The 21,899-nt window shown below is 55.2% G+C and overlaps 2 protein-coding genes across 3 annotated transcripts in view; one reads left to right on the top strand and one right to left on the bottom strand.

Annotated features, from left to right (window-relative positions):
• Nucleotides 1-1,982: 1,982 nt before the first annotated feature.
• On the top strand, nucleotides 1,983-20,463 carry LHX6 (LIM homeobox 6). Of its 2 annotated transcripts, XM_037400336.1 has the most exons (9): nucleotides 1,983-2,405; nucleotides 2,795-2,977; nucleotides 3,057-3,178; nucleotides 8,755-8,975; nucleotides 11,568-11,668; nucleotides 11,750-11,845; nucleotides 13,866-14,040; nucleotides 14,836-14,939; nucleotides 16,673-16,792. In XM_037400336.1, the coding sequence occupies exons 1-9, from the start codon at nucleotides 2,301-2,303 to the stop codon at nucleotides 16,691-16,693; spliced, it is 1,128 nt and encodes a 375-aa protein (XP_037256233.1). In that variant the 5' UTR covers nucleotides 1,983-2,300; the 3' UTR covers nucleotides 16,694-16,792. The 2 variants fall into 2 exon arrangements, with proteins under 2 accessions (XP_037256233.1, XP_037256234.1); XM_037400337.1 differs by lacking the exon at nucleotides 14,836-14,939 and having other exon boundaries at nucleotides 16,673-20,463.
• The window catches only part of MORN5 (MORN repeat containing 5), a 17,839-nt gene continuing 13,485 nt past the window's right edge, over nucleotides 17,546-21,899 (bottom strand). The window contains exon 5 of the mRNA XM_037400338.1: nucleotides 17,546-21,172. The gene's annotated coding sequence lies outside the window, so the exon portion shown is untranslated. The remainder of the gene's footprint in view (nucleotides 21,173-21,899) is intronic.

Below are 21,899 nucleotides of genomic sequence, written 5' to 3'. Positions count from 1 at the left end.
GGGAGGAGGTAAATGCTCAGTAACGTTTTTTCATGAGTGTCAGCTCTGGGGCTCTGCATATCAGCCGTCATAAAGCAGGTTTGGGAAGTGCTGGGGAGTGTGGCATCGCTCTGTGGAGGATGCGGCTGACTCTGAAGCTGTAAGTACAGAGGCTGGCAGGCTGGTGGGGGGAAGGAGACCGGGGCTTGGTGCCTGGCTCCCCTGAGGAGTTGGGGGTTGTTTCTTACCTCCAGCATACAGTCATGTCCTCCCAGGGGTTTGGGGTTTTGGGTGTTGGGGTTTTTTTCCTTCCTTGTATTTCCAGCAAATCCCTGGGAAACAAGGTGGGGTACCAGGGACAATGTTCACCATGTCCGCAGTGTCAGGTTTTTCTCAGTATTTCAACACTCTTCCTGCCTACAGTGGGACTCCCAGGACAGATATGAAATCATGCCTTCACCTGTGGGGGCACGAAACATGCTGAACCCCAAATTTTGGGATCCTGGCTGCTGCGCAGCCTCCTTGTTGCTGCCTCGTACGAGCTGCTGCGCTGCTGGGGGGAGCACGTGGTGGGTAAGGAAGGGGATGCAGTTGGGGCTAATACCCAGCGACTGCTGCTTTGCATTCCCCAGGCACCACCGGGCCCACGTTCCTGGTGCAGGCAGCCATGTAAGGCGCGTGGGGAGATCTGCTGCCCTCGCTGCCTGCAGGGCTGAGGCTTGATCCCAAGGCTGGGGAGGGCAGAGGCTGGGCTGAAGGCAGCCTGGTCCTGAGCCTGCTCCCAGTGTGGGGCCCAAAGCACGGAAGCAGAGAAGCCAGCAGCAGTGCATGGGGCTCATGGCCCCGCGTGGCGCTCGCATGCCAACAAAATCCGCATCGCCTGATTCCCAGCGGTGCTGCGCAGAGGAGCAGGAACCTCTCATGGCTGTGGCTGTGAAAACTCCTACGTGTTTCTTCTGGAGCTAATTCTGACCCTGCCGATGTGGACGAGCAGCTCGACCTGTCCGTCACCAGCCTCGCTGCTCCACACTTGTCCCTATCCCCTCGCCAGGCTGCCCCGCGGGGGGTGGGGGGGTGAGGGGGTGAGCGGCCGGCCCTGGGCCGAGTTTCCTGGGGGTTTCTCGGGCTTTCTCGCAACCTCGATGTTTAAACCTAATGTCTTGTATTTATTCTGAAACGGCTTTCATCTGATTTCCCTCTCGGTTAACAATTTAGCTGTCAAAATCAATAAGGGCGAGGATCCATCCCCGGCCGCCATCAGCTCACGTTACGGTCCTGCAATTACCCCGCGGTGGAACCGCTGCCGGGGCTTTGCCGGGGAATTATCAGGTTACTAATGAAGCCGGGGCAGGGGCGGGCGGCCCGGCGCCGCGGCGGGGGGCGCGATCCGCGCTGCCGCACCCCGGCCCGCCCCGCGGGGGGCTCGGGGGCCGCGGCCGGGCCCGACGGTGCTGCCCCGTGCGCCTCGTCGGGGCGGGCAGCGCCGGGCCGGAGCGGGGGGGACCCCCCACCCCCGCTGCGGGCGGTGCCGGTGCCGCCGCCGCAGGTAGCGGGGCCCGGCGGGGCGGGCGGCCCCCGGGGCGCGGCGGGGGGGCGCCGCTTCCTGCCCGGCCCGCGGCCGCCCCCGGCGGGGGAGCGGGGCCGGCGCGGCTCCCCGCCCTTCCTGCCGCGGCCGCGGGACGCGCCGCCCGCGGGCACGGAGCGCGGCGGCGGGCGGAGCGGGGCGCGCCCGCCCCATGCACCGGAGCCATGAGGGCGGGCAGCCCCGGGGCCCGGGCCGCCGCGCCCCGGCCGGCGCCGAGGCGGGCAAGGTGAGCGCTGCCGCGGCTGCCGTCGGGCCGGGCACCCCGGGGCGGGCGCGGGGCCGGGGCCGCCGGCTGCCCCCGCGCCCGAGGGGAGGATTTTCCAGCCCGGCGTTTTCTGGGGCGTTTTGTGCTCGGTGGAGGGAGAGGGGGAAGAATTTCGATTTTTAATTACTACCATTAAAAAAATCAAATTTGCAATTCTTTGGGTGGCCTGATGGATTCCCTGATTGACAGCCGGAATTGACACTCTGGGTACCTCTTATCTCGGGCATTTACGGCAATTTCTAATTGCAGGTAGTTTGTGGGGTTTTTTCAGCGCTTTGGCTCGCATGGGAACCGAGCGATTACTTCAAGAGGCCCGGGTTAAGTGCAGGCAGGGAGAGAATTCAATCCACATTCAAATTGCTTCATTAAAAAGACGCAGCTTTTGTTGCAAAGGATTTAAATGGCCACTAGAAAGTTCTTATTTATTGTTTTGAGGCGGTTTATATAGGGTGCCCGGCGCTCACCCGGCGCATGGAGCCGCAGCCTCCCTCTCCCGCTCTCTCCCGCAAGGTGATGCCGCCGGAGCCGCTGCCCAAGGGGAGCGCCCGCTGCCTCGACCCGCACGCCCGCGCCATGGTAAGCGGGGCCGGGGGCTGCGGGGACCCGCCGGGCCGGGGACGCCGGGGTTCCGTTAGAGCGCTCCGGGCCGGAGGCTGCAGGGACGCTCCGGGCCGGGGACGCCGGTGGCTGCGGGGACCCGCCGAGACATTCCGGGGAGGGGTTTGCGGGACCCGCGGGACCTGCGGGACCGGGGACGCCGGTGCCTGCGGGGACCAGCCGGGATGCTCCGGGCCGGGGACGCCGGTGGCTGCGGGGACCCGCCGGGACGTTCCGTGCCGGTGGCTGCGGGGACGCTCCGGGCCGGGGACACCGGCGGCCGCGGGGATCCGTCGGGACGCTCCGGGCCGGGGCTGCGGGGGACGGCGGGGCCCCGGCTGACGGCCCCGCGGCGGCTCTACCCGCAGTCGCAGCCCGACGGGGAGCCGCTGCCCGGTGCCCTGGAAAAGGAGGACGCCCGCTCGGCACCCAGCACGCCCTCCACGCCGTCCGTCTGCTCCCCGCCATCCTCCTCCTCCTCCACGCCGTCGGCCGGCAAGAACGTCTGCTCCAGCTGCGGGCTGGAGATCCTCGACCGGTACCTGCTCAAGGTGAGCGGCGGCGGGGGGCTGCGGGGGGTGCCGGGTGGCCCCGGGGGGTCCCGGGTCTCAGCCCCCTTCTCTGCCGCAGGTGAACAACCTCATCTGGCACGTCCGCTGCCTGGAGTGCTCCGTGTGCCGCACCTCGCTGAGGCAGCAGCACAGCTGCTACATCAAGAACAAGGAGATCTTCTGCAAGATGGACTACTTCAGGTAGGGGACACGGGCTGGGGGCAGCTCCGCGCCCAATCCCCGGCTCCGGGGGGGCTCAGCGTCCTCGCCGGCTGCCGAGGGGTCGGTTCCGCTCCGGCGCTGCCGGGGAAAAGGCTTGAAAAAGCGGCCGGGCTCCCCGGAGCAGCCCGGCGGAGGGGCGTCCCCTCGGGGCGCCGGGGTGCAGCCGCAGCCTCTCCCGGAGGGGTTTCTGCCCCCCCCCCCCCCTCCTCGTTGCCGGGGTGCCGGTGCCCCCAGCCGGGGCCGGGCGGGTCGGGCCGAGCCCCTCGGCATGGCGGGGACTGGCCCCCTCGCCTGGGGAAACGCTGCCCGGGCGGCACCGCCGCGGCTCCGGCCCCGAGGGCAGGCGCGCCCCGGGCGGTCTGCGGGGTCGGGGGGCTCCGTGAGTCGCCGCCTGCCCTGCGGTGCCGAAGCGGCCGTGCGGGGCGTGCGGCAAAGAACCGAAACAAATTATCGGCAGCGCGAGCTCCTGCGGCCGGGCCAGGGCTCGCCGGGTGCTGGTGCGTTCGGCCGGGACCCGCATGCCCCGGGGAGCGGGGGGCTGCACTGGCTGCTACGGGGTTTTGGTTATAAACCTTAAACCACGAATTTTCTCCGAATAAGCGGCGGGAGGGGATGGAGGATCCCGAGCTCTTCACCGGGATTTAACTGAACACCAGAGCCCCTCGCTCTGACTTTCCCCATCCCGCTGCGGTGGGCAATATTGTTTGCCTCGGGGGGAAGGGGGGTTCCGGGCAGGAGGTGAGAAGGACCCCGGCGGGGGGCGCGGGGGGCTCGGCAGCATCCCCCCGCCGCGGCGGAGCGAGTAGGGGGGCCTTCGCGGCCAGAGGTGCGGCGGGCAAGGCGTACTCGGGGCAAAACGCCTTCCCCGTTCCTCCGGTGGTTTTTATCGAGAGGGTCTGCAAACGCTCGGGTACCGGCTGTCAGCCCCCGGGCTGCCGGCGGGGGATGCTGAGCCCGAGGGGCCGCCGCGCTCCTCGCCCGCACCACCGCTGTGACCGTTGTTATAGGCGTTGTGATTATTTTTAAAACTGCTTTATTTTTTGTGATTTCACCAAAATCGCCTCCGCTCTCAGCAGAAAGGTTTCGGGAGGTCCGCCGTGCCGTTGTGCTGCTTCCGAGTACTATTAGCTTTTTCGTTAACTAATAATCGTTCCGACGCCGTTAATGCTGGTGATTTTGCGGGGTTTGGTCGTTTTTTTCTGTTTGGGTTTTGTTTTTGTTTTTGTTTTTTTTTTTAAGAGCGGCACTTTCTAAAGGCGGTTTTAAAGCAGCGACCGGGTCTTTAAATTGCCTTCGAGCAAACCCAGCGAATAACAGCTGTGAAACCCCAACCTGCTTAGCGCCCCCCCGCAGCCCCGTCCCCGGCTGCCGGTGCGGGGTCTCTGCCCTCGGGCACCGGCGGGGCCGCAGCAAAACCACAACGAAAATCGCTGCGGGCGCCGCAGGACCGTCCCGGTCCCGGGGCGGCCGGTTCGGGGGGCTGGGTGGCTCCCCGGCTGCGCTTCGCACTTACCTTTTGCACAAAGAAATGGGGATTTGGGGGTGAGGGGTTTCTTGGGTTTGGTTTGGTTTGATTGGGTTTTTTGGTTTTGTGGTTGGTTTTTGTTTTTTTTTTTTTTGTGAAACGCTGTGCGGCGGGAGCGGCAGCGCTCGGTACCGGCGGGTACCGCTCCTCTCGCAGCCCCCAGGTCCGCCGAGCGCGGCCCCGGCGGAGCCCGCCCGGTTGAGCTCGCTCGGTTGAGCAGCCGCCGCCGCCGCCGGGGCCGCTCCGCAGCCGGGAGCCGCCCGCCGGGGCCGGGGCAGACGCCCCCCGGTAAACCCGGCTCGGGGGTTGCTCGCCCGATCCCGGCCTCTGTGAGCATCCCAGCCCGCCGCGAGTCCGGGACTGCCGGGACCCGGCGCTTGGCAAAGGACAAACCTGACTCTTGAAATGGCTTTTGGGGGATTTATTATTTGCTGCGGATGAAGTGTGTGCGGTTTTGTATTTTTTTTTTAAAGCAAAGCAGGGAACCCATTCTAACCCGTGCGGGTCTTCAGAGCCGAGGCCGGCGGGCAGGGGCGGCGGGATGCGCGCCGCCAACGGCAGCTTTTGTGGCACCAGCGCCGGTTCCCGGGAGCTGGAGCTGGGGGCTGTCGGAGGGACACCCAGGGGCGCTGCTCGGCGGCTGTCGGGCACCGCTGCCCATGGCGAGCGCGTCCAGGCCTGCCCTGCCCGACCCTTCCCTCCCTGCTGGCACCAGGGGCTGCCTCGTGTGCGTTTTTAAGCAAATGCTGCTGTTTCCTGTGTCTTGTCAAATAATTGCGTTTGGCGTCCAGGGCTCCAGCACTTCGAGGAGAACCAAATTAAAATTGGAGGTCATTGAGCAGAACATTGTGTTCTCGGGTGATGCGAGGGCTGCTCACAGCCAAGCTCCCATGGCTCTGGTTGTAGGGAGGTCCCGTGTGATTCCCGCGGTGTCCCACGGCTCCCCGCCTCCTCAGTAGCCCTTGGGCATGCAACCGTGGGCTTGTTGGCTCCAGCATGTGTCCCTGGGGGCCAGGACAGCAAAAAAGCTGTGCCGCGGGTGGGCCAACGCCTGCAGCCTGGCTGTGGCCCAGGTGGCCTCCGTCGCTCCTCGCTGTCATGCCCCGCTGGGATGATGCTCCTGTGCGAGCACTGCTGTGGTTCGGCATGGAGACAGACTCACTGAGGCAACCCATGGCCGGGCTGCTGTGATTTGGAGCGATGTCTGGAAGCTGCAGCTGCCTCTGGGGGCTGTGTTAGGGGCTTCCTATGGAGTGGGCCCAGGGATATTTGGAGCTGTGGGTGGCCCTGGGTGCTGGGTGGCCCCTGCCCTGTCCCCTGCAGGCAGGGACAGACAACAGGGCTCGGGGAGCTGCAGCACCCAGCTATGAGGGGTATGTGAGAGCCAGGATGCACCAGGGTGTCCTCTGCCTCTGCTCTTCCCGCACCCCAGATGTTGTGGCCGCCCCTGGGGGAGGCGGGATGAGTCTCTCTGGGTTGAGTCTTTCCTGGTAACGTTGTTGGCAGTTTCCATCTCCCAGCGTTAACCGTTGTGAAGTGCCGGCAGCATCTGCTCACCCGACCACAAACCACGCGCGTGGGGTGTGAGCTGATGGCTCGGGCAGATGTTGGTGGTGCCTCGGCCTGTGCTGTAGTGCTGGGCTTGGTGATGTCTCCGGCTCTGGCTCCTGCTGCAGTGCAGCCCCATCCCCATCCCCACCAGGCAGGTGGCAGAAGCCATGTGGAGCCCCTTGCCTGGTGATCCACCACCCCGAGCAGACGGGGATCTTTGGGCTCTCACAGACCTGCAAGCTCAGTGACCTGAAGTCTGGTTTGGTTTTGAGCTGTTATTTCCAGGAGTGATGGGTCAGGGCAGTGTGCTCGCAGGCATTTCTCTCCCCATTCCCGTGTTGCCAGTGGTGGTGGTCCCTGCAGTGACAGTCTCTGTTGGGTGACAGTGGGTGTCTGTGTCCAGCCCTGGCTCAGCCTGTTTTTTGTAAAACTTGATCGCTGCGGTCGGTGCTGGGGGCAGGTGCTGGCAAGAGCTGCAGGCGCAGCATCGGCAGTCACTAATGCTGCACCCTGCGCAGCCCCCGTACCTGTTCTGGCTGCTGAGCCTCAGTCCCTCTCCGGGTGCTGCTCATGCTGTGGCTGCACAGGAGACAGTGATGTCCACCCCTGTCTGTGCTGGCTGCCATGGCCCTGGCAGCCCCTGTGCCTTCTGCAGCCCCTTCCCTGCTCCCTGCCAACCTGGGGAACCCACCTGGCCCCTGGAGATACTAGGGGTGCTGTGGGTCTGGGCCCAACTGGGTGTCTGCCCCAGATCCCAGCTGGTGGTGTGATAGGGATGTGTGACCTTTCCTGTGTGGTGCCTTGTGCCTCAGTTTCCCCTCGGCCCCGGAATGTGCCTGTCCCTGTGCTGTGCTCCCCCCTCCCTGCAGCTGGCTGTGATTCGAGCGGGGAGCAGTGATTACCACGTGCTATTAGCTTGGTAAGCCTGCCCCTCGTTTGATACCGTTCAGTAAGTACGACTGTTTACATAGCACATTGTTCAAAGTAATTCAATTTAAAGGAATGATCTTTACTTCTAAATAAAAAATTAATACAGTTCTTTTGTTTGTGCGTTTATATAAACTAGCTGGCACAAAGTCAGTTTACAACGTTCCCATCTGAAGTAAATTAGTGAAGTCTCTTAGCTAAGTCTCTGTATAATTTCAGCACAGAAATGTCCGTTCTAAACCAGCTTTTTTTTTTTTTTTTTTTTTTTTTGGTCAGCTATGGTCAGGCTGAAAAATTTAAACCTTTCTTTTCCTCCCAAATAGTTTTGCAATTAGTAATTCCAGCACAGGACAGTCTCTCTGCATCTCGCTGAACCCATGGCGGGCTGTGGCGTGGGGTCGGGTGGTGCTGGCGGTGGTGGGCTGACCTGGGCCCCTCCGTGTCCGCTCTGCAGTGGCCAGGGGCTGCTCTGGCTGACCAAAGCCGAGGGGCTGGCAGCACGGTGGCTCTGCTGCTCGAGGGGCTGGCAGCACGGTGGCTCTGCCGCTCGGTGTGGCTGTCACTGCTCCGTGTTTTGTGCCTGTGCTGGGAGATGCTGGAGCTGCTTGGGCAAGGGTGGCAGCAGCTCTGCTTGCCGGGCAGTGCGGGGCTGGGGGGGGGCCAGGGGGGACCCGTGGAGCCTGAGGCGGTGCTGGTGGCAGCAGTGGCTGCCCTGGGGGTGCATGGGGAAGTGCATGCAATCAGGGCTGTGTCGGAGTCAGCACCAGCTCTGCAGTGGCAGGGGAGATGCTCACTTCTCCCCTGCTGCTCTTTCTGCTGCTTGCTGCTCATTGCATTTATTTTTAAGCAGCATTAATGTTAAAATGCAGAAGCATAACCAAGGCTGTGCCTGACTCTGCCTGTGCGCAGGCAGCATCTCCTTGCAGCCGTGGCCCAGGGGTGCAGGGCCACAGGGACCACATCTGCGGCTCCCTGTGAATCGCCCACCCTCGGCCGGTAGCATCCTGGCAGAAATGGGCTTTTTCAGAAGTGTGAGCAAAAGTCTAGTGCCCAGCACGGGGATCCTGGCCCCCTTGCTGCCTCTCGTTGTGCTGAGCTGCTTTCCAGCGTAACTCACTTAAGCGTGATCATCATCCTCTTGCAGCAAGGAGACCTCCTCGTAGGAGGAAAAAGCAGATGCATGCGCCTGTACGTGTGAGGAGAAAACACATGTTTTGATTTATGGCAATGTGAGACAACCAGCTCTGACACAGTTTCCATCTGAGTCTCACACTGTCTGTTATCTAAATAAAAAGCCCACGGGCTTGGAAGCTGATTCACGGGCTGCATCGCTTCAGCCCCTCGGCCATGCCTGGCACTGCAGCGAGTCACACCCGCTCCTGCCCACGCTGCTGCCCGCGCGGGGCCATTTGGCTGCGGCTCCTTCCCTGCGTGGCTGTTGTGGGGTTTGGGCTGGACGGGGCGAGCAATGGGACCGGCAGCAGTGCCTGCCCCTCGGTGTCATGCTGGCCCTCGCCCTGCCTGCCCTCACCCTGTCTCTTCTCCTCTGCAGCCGATTTGGTACAAAGTGTGCCCGCTGCGGCAGGCAGATCTACGCCAGCGACTGGGTGCGGCGAGCGCGGGGCAACGCCTACCACCTCGCCTGCTTCGCCTGCTTCTCCTGCAAGCGGCAGCTCTCCACCGGCGAGGAGTTTGGCTTGGTGGAGGAGAAGGTGCTGTGCCGGATTCACTACGACACCATGATAGAGAACCTCAAGCGAGCGGCAGAAAACGGTACGCAGACCCAACGCCATGGTTGTGGCCTTACCCCGGGGACCATGTGGGGCTGTCCCTGTCCCCTGCGCTGACCCCCATCGCAGGGTGCCAGGGTTGGTCCTGTGGCTGCCAAAAGGGTGTAATGGGTGGCCCTGCGGCACTTGAGCACAAGGCGCAGGGGTGGCCGATCTGCCGGCAGCACCGGTGGCTGTGGCAGACATGAGTGCCCCAGGCAATGGCGGGACAAGCCCCCAGTCCTGCAGAGCCCGGCATGCAGTGTGCGAGGAAGCTGCTGGGATTGTGAGGCTGTGAGTCATGAATCTAGAAGGTGGGAAAGCTGGACATCCGACAAAACCTTCCCATCATTTTCCACCCACCCTGCCCACCCGGGGAAGTGCTGCTCCCAGCTGGACTGCGCCACGATGCTGTCCCCATGGCGGCATGCTGTGAGCAGCCGATCGGCCGCTGCTTTCCCCGTCAAGGCGGTGACACCAAGGAGCTGCCTCAGCTCCCATCCCCTTGAGCCCAGCCCCATCCTGCTGCGTGGCAGCGGCCAGAGATGCTCAGAGGAACAAGCTGGGGTTAGTCCAACGTGGTGCACAGGGCAGCCAGGCAGCGCCAGGGTCTGTCCTGCATTAGGAAGCACCTGAGATATGTTGATATGGCAGCGACTGTGGTTCAGGGGAGCAGGAGGCCTCCTGGGCTTGATGTCACAGGAGCCTGGCTGTGCCTGGGGCAGGAGGGAGCCCAGCCACGTCCTGCCCATGCGATGAGACCAGGTTCATCTCCCTCCTGTGCTTGTGCCCGTGGGGAGTGATGGCCATGGCGGCTGCAAGGCTGTTTGCTTTTATCACATGGGCATTATGCCAGGCAAGGTACCTGGGGATGCTGTGCAGCTACAAAGTCACTGAGGGAAGTGTCCAGGGCTGCCTTCTCATAACCTCGCACTCCTGGGACCCTGCTGGGGCTGTGCTGGGGCATTGCCCCCGGCCGGGAGCAGGGCTCCAGCCCTCTGTGCCCCTCGCTAGTGCTTGGTGGGCATGGGGAGGCAAACAGCATGTCCTGGCCCATGCAGCATGTGGAAACCATTAACAACCTGATGTGAAAATAATGTGTTTCTGTTTACAGTGTTTGAGTAAGAGGATGAAAACAGAGTGCCCAGTTGGGTTGGGAGGGTCCCAGCTTGGGCCATGGTTCGCAGCATGTTGATCCATATGGTCAGCCGCTGCGGAGGTGCGAGCGAGGCGGTGGGGAGTGGAGATGGAGGGGGAGAAGCCGTGTGCCCTGGAGGAACAGGCTGGTGTGAGGCCGGCAGGGTCTGGTGCCAGGGGGGTCCCGCAGAGCCGTTATCCCAGCTGAGGGCTGGGGCGGTGGGTTTGCTGCTGCTTGTAAGGACCTGTTGGTGTGGGCTGAGCCCCACGGTGTCGGGCAGTGCTGGGACATGTGGTGAGTGTCCTGAGTGGGTACCTGTGTTCACGTGTTCCCTGGTTTTGAGAAGGGGATGGGATCACTTTGGAGAGCTGCAGTTGCTGCAGAGTTGGAGGGCCATGCTCCCCCCCCTCCAGTAATTACCCAGCAATTTCTTCTGCACATGAGGTTTTACATACAAGAAAAATAAACAGATGTTGCTGAAGTCAGAGTCCCATTCATCATCCGAAAAGAACAAGTCAAACTATATGAGAAAGCCCTTCAACTCAAGCCAAGACAATCACAGCCTGGTCCAGCTTGCAGAGCGAGCGGCGAGTTGTGCAGGCGCATCCTGGGAGTGGGGTGAGCGCCAGCTCCGCTCAGGCATCCTCCCTCATCCATCCCTTATCCCTGCTTCATCCGCACTGCCGAGAGCAGCAGGGCCGGGCACAACACGGGCTGCAGCAGGGACCCCAGTGAGGAATGAGGGACCCTGGCTCCGGCTGCCCTCCCGGCAGGCTCCGTAGCTGTGTGAACGGTTAGGCTTGCCCCGATGCTGTGCTTGGCAAGTGGGTGGCCAGTGTCCCCCTGGCACGTACCCCTTAGTGTGGTTGCTGCTCAGAGCATGGGACCCAGGAGAAGGAAGAGGTTGGGTTGCTGGAAGGATTTGAGGCCGGGGAAAGGAGCAAAGAGCCCACTGAAATGTTCTGAGCAAATGAAACGACTGATGGAGGCAGCACCGGCAGGGGAAGATGGGGTCATGGGGAGCAGCATGGGGCAGGAGTGATGGAAGTCCGTGAGTGCAGCAGAGACAGGGTCCCCTTCTGAGCAGCTGCCTGGAGGATGTGGCTGTGAGTCAGGGCCAGCAGGACATCAGTGCTTTCCTTCACGCACCACCTTGACATCCATCTTCCCGCTGCCGTCCCTCGTTTCCCACAGCTTCCACCAATTTGCTGCATTTTTCTTAATTCAACAGTGAATTCATCAGGGTCAGCAGTGTCTCCTCCCCAGTGTGTGGAGGGGCTCAGCAGCCCAGGGCGGGTCCTGGGTGGTGGCACTGGCTCTACTCTTTCTGCTGCTGCTGGCAGCAAGGGATGCTGTGGGTGCCCCATGCTGCGATGCCAGGCGTGTTGTCCCCGTTGCACGCAGGGGCGGCGGGCAGGGGGTCTGTGACCTGTGGTGCATGGGGCTTCTCTCTCGTAGGCAATGGGATCACGCTGGAGGGGGCTGTGCCCTCAGAGCAGGACAGCCAGCCGAAGCCAGCCAAGAGGGCCCGCACCTCCTTCACCGCCGAGCAGCTGCAGGTAGTGGGGCTGGGCCAGGGGGGCTGGAGGGGCTGCAGCTCCCTGGCCTCATCCTGACCCGCTCTCTCCTCTCCCTGCCAGGTCATGCAGGCACAGTTTGCTCAGGACAACAACCCCGATGCACAAACGCTTCAGAAGCTGGCGGACATGACGGGGCTGAGCCGGAGAGTCATTCAGGTGCGGGCAGGGATGGGCAGGGTGCAGGCAGGGATGGGCAGGGTGCGAGCACCATTGGCTGAGCAGCCCCAGGCAGGGCAGAGGAAGGGGTAGAGGGGGTGCACCAAAACGCTGGTACCAAACAGGACTCACATCCCCATAGCCCTTTGCTCCCATACGTTGATTCCGGGACTTGCAGCATCCAGCAGCTTTGTGCTGCCTCACAAGCGTGTCAGCTTCACTGGCTCCCATAGCAATGCCTGCACTGTCCTTCCTCTGTCTTGCTTGTGGCTTTTCTATTTGTTTTTTCCTCTTACGATGCAATGAAAAAACCCAACCATTCAGCCCCAGCCTGTCCCAATAAATCACTGAGCGGGAAAGCCACTGTTAGTGCACGGGCCTGACAGCAGGCACGGCAGCAAAAGCGCTTCCCTGGCAGTTGGCAGCCGTCCCCACTGGGGTCAGGCACAGCTGGCTTGCTTCGGGAAGTGCTGGGATCAAGAAGTTTAAAGAAAAAGGGTATTTTTGCAGCCCCAGGGGATGCAGTGGCAGGGAAGTCCCCATGCTTGTGCTGTTTGGGAGGGGAGAGAAAGTGGGGCTGTCGGGACTGAGAGAAATGCTCCCACCGCAGCCCCCAGCTCGCCATCCCTGTAGGCAGCCCAGCTCTACCCCTCGGTGACTTTTATACTCTTCACTTTAATGTTCTGCTGACATACTTTCTGCATGTAATAAAAACACCAGTGATTAAAATAAATTTGGAGCTTTCATCCAGGATTGTTTTGCCAACGACACATTTAAATTTCATGTGTGAAAATCTGGCTCAAGTCTCAGTTATTGAGATTCTTCATTTAGCTAAAGATCGAGCAGTCTGCACGCTGGGCTATTTTTTATGTGGATATTTTTTAAAGGCACTTTGAACAGGAAACGATTTGTCAAATGCTTATGACTGTCCAGCGTGCTCAGCCTCAGAAAGCTGATCTTCGCTGAGCCTTGAGGAAGATTTTACTCCCAGTTATCTCTCAGAAATTAAAGCATAAGAAAGAAATCATCACATTAGCATAAAAAAACCCCTTTTCCATGCACGTTTTAACTCGGGATGTAATCCCCTAACTATTCCTTGAATTAAAGCAGTGACGTATGGTCAGAGGGCTCATACCTGCCACTTATATGGACTAGGGCTGTATCCCACCACAGTACCCTCATTTCTTAGCTTTAATGTTCTGCTAATGTGGTTTTTGAATACAATAAACCACAAGTGATTAAAGCAATATTGTTTTCATCATCTCTAAAGTCCCATCTTCTCCTACTCTGAGCTTTTACTTGGTATTGTCTCCCCTTGTCTCTCACCTTGCCAATGCTCATGCATTTCCCAGCTGACCTCAGCCATGCTTTTAGGCCAGGCTAGCTGGGGTGGAAGGTTAAAATCCGAATAAGACGTTGAAAGGTGCTCCCATTGTTTGCAGTAAAAGCCGGGCAGGGACAAAGCTTTGCGTGTGCAGGGGTGGATGAACTCAGCCAAAGCTCGGGTACGGGGGTGTCTCTGCCAGGCTGGTATGGTGCTGTTACCCAGGGCTTTCACAGCCCTTCAAGGTCAGGGAGCAGCTTGTCATTAAAACTATTCTAGTGTGGAAGGAAATAGTGTGACCATTAATGTAAGTCTCTGCATGACCATTAATGTAAGTTTCTGCATGACCTAGTCAGGGTGTTTCATTCAGTGACTCCTGCAACAAGCTTGGTAGTTTTATTTCCTTTTATAAAGAACAGTGTTGGTTTTGACCAAGACAAATCAATAGCAGAGATGCCACTTCAGGCACCCTGATGAATGTACTGTCTTGAGACCAAACTCTTGCTCTAGTGAGTGCGAAACAAAGCTGTGCAAGCTGATGGAATGCTGGTGAGGTATTTCAGCATGCAGATTTCTAAATTTGATTCCCTTTTTTTAAATACTTGGAAGAAACACCCGTCATAGGGTCTTGATGAAGGACCTCACATCAATCCAATCATCTCTCCATTGACACAGGGTTTGCTGCTTTTGTTTCAGGTTTGGTTTCAAAACTGCAGAGCCCGCCATAAAAAACACACCCCCCAGCACACAGTGCCACCCTCGGGAGCCCCCCCATCCCGCATCCCTTCCTCGCTCTCTGATGACATTCACTACTCGCCCTTCAGCAGCCCAGAGCGGGCCCGGATGGTGACGCTGCACGGATACATAGAGAGTAAGTGCTGGCTCGCAGGGCTCTGGCGGTGGGGTGCTCGGGGGCGGCAGGGAAGCGGGGTGCTTGGGGACGGCGCGGTGCTCGGGGACAGGAGTGTGGCGGGGTGCTCAGGGACGGCAGGGCGTGGGGTGCTTGGGGATGGCAGGGCACGGGGTGCTCCCCCAGAGCAGGCGGTAGCACAGAGTGCTGTCAATAATGCCCCTGTACTGTGAGCGCATGACTGGTGCACATGTTGCTGCTCCTCTTCCTCCTTGTGGTCTGATGGACGTTGTCTTTGGGATTTTCCGAAGGGCCATTTACAAGAAAGCCCCAGATGAGGGAATGAGGGGGGAGGGGGCTTCTGCAGGCTCTCCCTCCATGCCTCATCCCCAGGGAAGTCAGTGCCCAGGTTTTACCTGACTGGTCCTTGGCCCGCCTTGTGTTTTCTTTGTTGTGGAGAAGAGGGGTGAATGTGCCCTGGTAAGCTCGGTGGTCAAGTGGTCTCCTTGCTGCTCAGAAGATCAGAGTTGCTTTCTCTGATGGTTGCAAGTATGGGTGAATCATTTGCAAGTGGTGGGCAGCTTTGGTCATGCCTGGATGGAGGTTTTGGCTCCGTGACTCTTGTGAGGTTTCTCCCCTCCCTCGCCCACACGGGCTGTGGTAAAATGTGGCTCCTGCTGTGCCTCTGCCTGATCCACTGGGCATCTCTTCTTCCTCGTGTGTCCCCAGCTGCTCCCTGGTGGAAGCCTGACCGTGCCGACTGGAGGGCGTGTGTTGTTTGTAGTAACAGAGGCTGAAGCCTCTTCTCATCCACAGGTCAGGTACAGTGTGGACAAGTGCACTGTAGACTTCCCTACACTGCTCCACCAGTGCACCTCAAAGCAGACATGGAAGGACCACTATCTAATAGGGGTGAGAAGGTAATTGTAGTCCCTGTTTCAGGCTTCGGGGCCAAACCTCAACTTTAGCAAAGATTTTTGTGTAACGTCATTGCCACTGCTGTCTCTTGTCAGCATCACTGCTCCTCCATGATCTCCGGCAGCTGCCACCCACTCATGTGTCTTTTCTTAATTTTGGTGGCCCTAGATTGCCGTAGCAAGTATTGGTCAAAATGGCATCACTTTGTTCTTCACTAAATACCCCTCGTTGTTGTGATGTGCTGGGATGCTGTGCCTGCATTCGCTGAAGGCTTTTGACATCCTCCTGCCCGAACTCTCTGTGGTCTCTCCTCACTGTGTGCAGTGAGCTCCGTCCTGCTCCGCTCCCCAGCCACCTGCACGCGTGGTCAGTGTTACAGCCACGGGCTGTTAACAGTGGAGCAGGGGGCACCTCTAGCATGGGCTAACTTCCCAGTTTTCCATGAGTTAGTAAGAAAGATTCATTTCTTGGGGATTCCAGTATTGCTTAAAAAAATAACAAGTGGCTGTTACAGTATCTGAAGTGGGAATGTTATTTCACAATGTCTGGCCAGGAAACAGTGTTGTATGTTGGTGTTTTTCTGTTCAGTGCTTAAAGCATCTGTCTGTTCTAACTCACAGCTTATTTGGGGGCAAGACTTCCGGCTTATAAGATTTAATTTAAGATCCCGATTTAAGTGACTTCATTTTGAGGAAACACTGAGCCTTTGGCAACCTGAACTGGTTTTAGCTTTTGTCTTTACTGTTAGAAGTTCTCAGCATCTCTCTTTTCCAGTCTCACTCTATTCCATGCAGCAATGGTAGCTTATTGGGTTCTGTTTCGATAAGCACAAGCAGGGGCACAGCAAAGTGACTTTTTTAGTCTAAATGCTACCATTTAGCAAGCTGGAGAGTGTTCAGAAAATATTATACGGTCCCGGTGCTGTCATTCAGAGAAACTTCACTGCAGCAAGTAGCTCCTGTGATTTAAATGCAGTTACTTGCCTGCAGCTGTTGCAGAACTGAGTTCTCAGGACACAGCGCTACACCCCCCAGCCAGCTCCTTTTTCAAACAGTCACCTGCATGTTGAATTCCTGAAACCTGAAGCAGCTGCTTTTTCAACATCCAAAATTTTTTAAAAGCAGAGATAGCTGAGATCCTGGGAAAACACATGTAAATGCAAAGTCCCTGTTCCGCTCCACACGTGGGGCACCCCTTGCTCCTTTTGGGGCACCCAGCACAGCGGCTGGGGTGAACAGTGTTGTGACCCACTCAGCAGGTGCTCCCCCGACCATGGCAAGGACAGATGTTCTGTGTGCAGGGCAGCGAGGTGCAGCGGCTGGAGGGAAGCCTGTGCTGATCAGCGAATGAGGGGGATAGAGTCAAGACTTGGTAATGACCTTCATCTGTCTTGGTAGCTGCCATGTCACAGAACAAATACATTAAACGCCGGTCTCGGTGCATTGCCTGGTACAATACAGTTTCTCAGCTAATGGTGTGCCTGAGGGACCTCTCCCAGGCTGTGTGCTGCAATGGTCCCGTTACCTCCCTCCTGGGCTCCGCGGCTGTGGCGTGTGCCGTCCCCCGCCGGCTCTGTGCCATGGGCAGGGCTGGTGGCTCCTGGGCAGGCAGTGGTTCTGAAGAGGGATTTCCTGCAGGGAAGCGGCTGCCATAGCGGGGCAGAAAACACATGTCCATTGTGAGGGCTGTCTGTCTCTGAAAGCAGCTAACGCTCGATTCACGTTTTTCCCACTAGGTCATCCTCTTTCAGTACTGACGGCGCGAACTCTTCCTCATCTGCCCATGGCGCTACCAGCACCACTGCCCCTCAGCCGCTGAAACACAGCGTCCAGCCCAAGGCAACTGTTATCACTCATGCAGGAGAAACTCAGATCCAGCATTCTCAGTTATTTTCATTGACCAGCATCTATCATCCACTATTATTTCTCCAGCAACACTCTGTGTATGTGTGTGTTGAGTGCAGAGTTACATTTTTCACTTGTTTCTTGTGGACTTGTAGAATGACCATGAGTATCTCCAAGGCAATGCCAGACACAGTCAAAATTAATGACTCTACTGTGCTTGCAAATCTTGCTCTCAAACCCATGGGAATATGAGCAAACCAGAACATGCTGAGTCTTGGGGGGGGGGGTCGATGATCACCTCGGTGAACGTAAAGAAAGGAGGAATTCACGTGGTTTGGCCTGATTCTCTTTTTGCACCAGTGAAGCACTGTCGGTTCCCGGACATCCCTCCTTATTTCCACTTGCATGTGTGAAATCTGAAATGGGCTTTTTGGCTCAGCAACTTGATATATACACAGACCTTCCTGAGCCAAACTCGCGGGTAGCTGAGACTCCACTAAGTGGAAAACACGATGCCAGCTGGAAATAGGCAGTTTTTCTTCCTCCTCAAAGTGCTTTAGAATCACATGTCGTTTGATCACTCTAAGGTAAGTGAACCTTAGTGTTTTTCCCCCCGTTTTATAGGAGGGGAAACTGAGATGTCCTAAACTGAGAGGAACCGTGGGGGTTGGTGGCAGAGCCAGGTTTAGCACCCTGAAGTTTCTGATTGCTGACTTGTTCTTAGAACACTGCGTCTCTCTCCTCTCACAGCCACCTGCCAAATCTTTTTTATTTTTTTACTCTTGTTCTTTATTAACAAGCTACTTTTATTTCCTTGAAGTCATATCGCATCACAAATGGGTGATTTCAGAATGTACCTACACAAAACTCTCAGAGACTCCATACTCTGGGACTGGGAAATCCTCAATGGAAGCTGGCTGTAAAGGTATAGAAATGTTCTGCCCTGTTGTGGACCCAAATTCAGTCAGTGGAAACAGTGGGGTAGAAACTGGAGACCACTTAAAAAGGTGAAAACCACAGCAAGGCCAGCAGGAGCAGTGGCTAGCTGAGTGGACAGCAAGGTGATGGCACATTCCTTTACCTGGCAGCATCGCTCTGATTCCCTCTGCCCTCCTGCTGTTCTCCCTTGCTGGAGTATGGCTGCTGCTCCTGCCAAGTCCTCGGACAAAGGCACAGCCCAGGCGGACTGCTGCCAGTGGGGCAGGCACCACAGGGCTCTTGCAACAGCAAAGGAAGTGCTCAGCAGCCTGGCCCCAAATCAGGAAAAAAACTCTGAAATAATCCTTCATTGACGGTAACAACAAAAAGTAAACAAGTAACCTTTGCCAGCCCTTCTCAGTTTGCACCAAGCCAAGAGCAGGTCTGTAACGAAACCTCTCTCCATGCAAGCACATGGGTTTGTCTTGCTGCTAAGTGTCTGTGAGGCCACGTTTCCAAGAATGTGAAAGCCTACTATGAGCCACAGTTAGTGCATAGTGTGACTGAACTGTGCCTGAGGAATGGAAGACAGGAATCCATCCATTGCATAACTTGTTTTTAATTCAAACTGTAGATACATGTATTTTTCTTTCTGGGAGATCCTGGATCAATCTCCAACATCGGCCGGGTGGGCAGTCATCCCATGGGTTTGGCCAGTCCGTATCGCACGCGCAGCAAGCCTTCCCCTGCCTGTGCCCCCGAGCTCCGTGTGACACTGCTGGCTGGCCACGCAGCTCCAGCTAACTGCGAGGCTGGAGGCTCGCCGCTCCGACCGCCCAGGGAACGGCCGAAGGAGATGTGCATGTCTGCTGAGGTGGCCACCAAAATCTCTTGCTTTGAGAAGTAACTGAGTACAAGCATGCATTGATATTTGTTGGAACAAATATGTACACACACACATACCTCTGTGTGTGTGTGTGTATATATATACATGAAAAAAAAATATTCAGAGAGAGAGTGTGATGGTAATTCCTTGGACAGTTAGGCCAGTGTTCTGTCTAATGGCAGCCAGCAGCTAGCAGCTCTATCCCCAATTTAAAATAACATCTGAAAGGAGAGAGGAAACTAAGTCTGCAAAGTATTATTGTTGCCTCCTGGCGTGCAAATAACCATTTCCAGTGTGTAGCCAGTGACAAGGCCTGACCTGACTGGAACCACCGCTGCAGAGGTGTCCCCTTGGGGAGGGGACATCACCGGTTGCACCCCTTGCAGTCACTTTTGTCCTTTCCATAGCAATGAGTGAAGGACGGGCGTTCCCTTTGTTGGCCGTTGGTGGAGTGTTGGTAATCGCAAGGTTGAGGTGGATCGCTGTGTCTGCGTGCAACAGCCTTTAGATGCTGGTGGTGGTCAGCAGGGTCACCGGAGCCTGACTTCTCCGTTTGTGCTCGCGCATCCTAACGATCATTTAGTTGTGGAATTAGTGCCATAAACAAATGGGTAGTTATTTCATTTAAGACTGAAGGAGAGACTTCAGGCTGTAACTTAACCTGACATCTCACAGTACTTGAGATTTCCACAACTGTTTTGTTGAGGGAGAAAATGGTTTGATGCATTTCTCTTCTGTCTCGGCAGTGCAATGAAAGGGAAACTCTTAAATATGTATCTGCTAAATATCAACTTAGTTACTGATCAAAACCACCCCACTTGTGAAATTTACTGGATATCAAAGTTTTTGTACCTGAAACCGCTGGCAGGACCAAGTGCAAAGCAGAGGCCGAGGGAGTGTAGGTGCTTCTCTGCAGCGGACTCACCACTACCTGTGGGGCAAAGTGCCCCGCACAGACCGTGCTCCAGGGCATTCTCCCCCATAAGTAGCCAGGAGCGGCTTTGCTAATTCAGAAATCACGCTCTGTTTATATTAAGCCCAAATTGTTTGCAAAAACTGGAAGCAATTCAGCTTGTGCAGTTTTAGAGCTAATTATGTGTATGGAAAATACTCAACTGTACCAAGAATGTAAGAAATCCTCTAATTTATTCAATACATTGTTTCACAACATATTTCACACTGACTGTTGCCACTGAACCAAACCTTATCTCAGGTCATTTGCATTCATCTCCTGTCTGTAGATTGAAAAAAAATAAAATAAAAATAATTCTGATTTTCTTAGTTTATTCAGTAATTGCCAAATGGGTTCTGGTGCAGCAATGCAGACTCCATGTACTAAACTTTTCCAGTTGCTTTTTACAAAACCTTTTGCAGACAAAACCCAATGAAGATAGTCAGTGAAATGCTTTTCACTCAAGTTTATTAAAGTAACTAAATATGGCTAGGGTCTGAATGTGGAATGGTTTACAGTTTTATTACCAATTCTTTTTTTTCTTTTTTTTTGGCTCATGCTGGTGAACCCCAATGTCCGAGCTAAAGGTGCTTACACAACTTACTAGTTGGGACAGGGGAGTGGGAACCAATCCTGCACTACTATCAGTGATATATCTGTAGGATGCCAACTATAGACACATGAGTTTTATTTCATCCACCAATCATTTTGTTGTAGCATGTTGCAATTCTGCATGTCTTGGCTACAATGGTTAAAAAAAAATTCTCTGAATGAGTGGACAGTCAAGACTAATATTTATTTTAAAAAAGTAAAACTAAATTGTAAGCACTTTTTTGTAAAACCAATGTCTGTTTTGTTACATACTTTTAATGTTGTGCTTTGTAAATGTCTTATTTGTGTAATAAATAAAGTTAATGCAAGTAGAAGTGCTGGCACTTACATCCAGAAAATGATGTAATTCCATTTTATTTTATTTTTAAATACTTTCTGGCTTACTAATCAAGCAGCAACCCACCCAGTTTTCCTCTTTTATTATTTTGTTAAACTCTGGCTTCAGGAGAGTTCAACAAATGTTCGTAGTAAATGGATATAATTTCCTAGTTAGCAAACCAGTCATTAAAGAATACCTCTGGTGTACATTATTACAATGATCAATCAATATCAAAGTACTGAGCAAAAAGAGAGGAAAGGAATTCACCAGGACAGCTAACTAAAATCTGGGAAAATAATGTTGATTAAGATGGATTTGAATGACTTCAACACTGAATCTGAGGCACTCTTTTTAACAAATTGTTTTCAGGCTTAATAACATTTATATATACTACACTACACACCTCTCAGGAATATTATTGTGAGTACAGTCAGCTTTTTTTCCATGGCTTTTTCTCAGCATGACTGATTAAATGATTATTTCCATTTTTGTTTGTGCTGACAGAGATGACAAAAAGATTATATTCCTGTAGAGGGAAAGGGTGAGACAAATCCACGAGGACAAATTAGATTTATTGTGAATCAGATTACTTGCTTTGAAATATTATCGTCTAGTAAAAACTTTTAATGCTTTTGGTTTATGTTCAATTGTTTCATCCCAAGCTTTCCAGCAGGTCCGAATGATCCATTCATGCTCATCATCATCTAAAAGGGAGATAAAGAGAACACCAAATATCGCCAGGTCAGATCTGCTCTTTGCATCACTAGGGTCCAGCTCAAACAAGCAATTTTTCCTTTGAGAAATAAATCCATTTTTAGCCACTGGAATCTCTTAGAACACATTTTTGTTTGTTTCTTTAAAGGATTGTGTGCTGTTGTGTGGGAATTTGTCAGGGCAGGGGTACTGGATCTGTGGCAATGACTCTGATTATTTGTCTGTTTGATAAGATTAGCTTGGATGGAATGATGAGATTTACATGTATAGATTTTATTTTTTTTACTTTTTGGCAGGTGGTGTGCAGGAGATATGTTGAAACTATCAGAAATGAAGATACATGTTTTTTAAATACTATGTCTGTGTTGCTTGTCAGTTCATAAAAAGTGAAGGTAAAGAAAAATCTATAGTCAAACCCTAGGTTCTTGTCCTCCAGCTTTTCTTTCAATGCTCTTTTTGAAATGCATGTTATGGCAGGTATTGATAAGCTGATATAGTGGCTGACAGACCTATTTTAGACCATCTTCTGTGTCCCTTGTTAGTATTCACGTCTGTCATATTTAGTCTCAGAGCATAATGACAGTGAGGAAAGAAAAAAATCAAAGACAATGTAGGGAAAAACAACTGTCCAGCAAAGTTTGAATATAAATTTTGTGTATGATTACAAAAAAATAACTTGGTAAATGTTAAATTGTGGCTTCTTAATTCTAAGGATTT

The sequence above is a fragment of the Falco rusticolus genome, chromosome 9 (genome assembly GCF_015220075.1).
Source record: "Falco rusticolus isolate bFalRus1 chromosome 9, bFalRus1.pri, whole genome shotgun sequence".
Taxonomy (NCBI): domain Eukaryota; kingdom Metazoa; phylum Chordata; class Aves; order Falconiformes; family Falconidae; genus Falco; species Falco rusticolus.
Note: the sequence above shows the minus strand (reverse complement) of the source record. Positions and strands in the feature narration are given on the sequence as shown.

Bases quoted from the DNA above. Each gene is read 5' to 3' on its own strand.
- LHX6 (XM_037400336.1), top strand. From the start codon at position 2,301: ATGGAGCCGCAGCCTCCCTCTCCCGCTCTCTCCCGCAAGGTGATGCCG. The intron at 8,976-11,567 runs GTACGCAGACCC...TCTCTCTCGTAG, and splicing joins CAAGCGAGCGGCAGAAAACG to GCAATGGGATCACGCTGGAG. The intron at 14,041-14,835 runs GTAAGTGCTGGC...TCTCATCCACAG, and splicing joins GCTGCACGGATACATAGAGA to GTCAGGTACAGTGTGGACAA.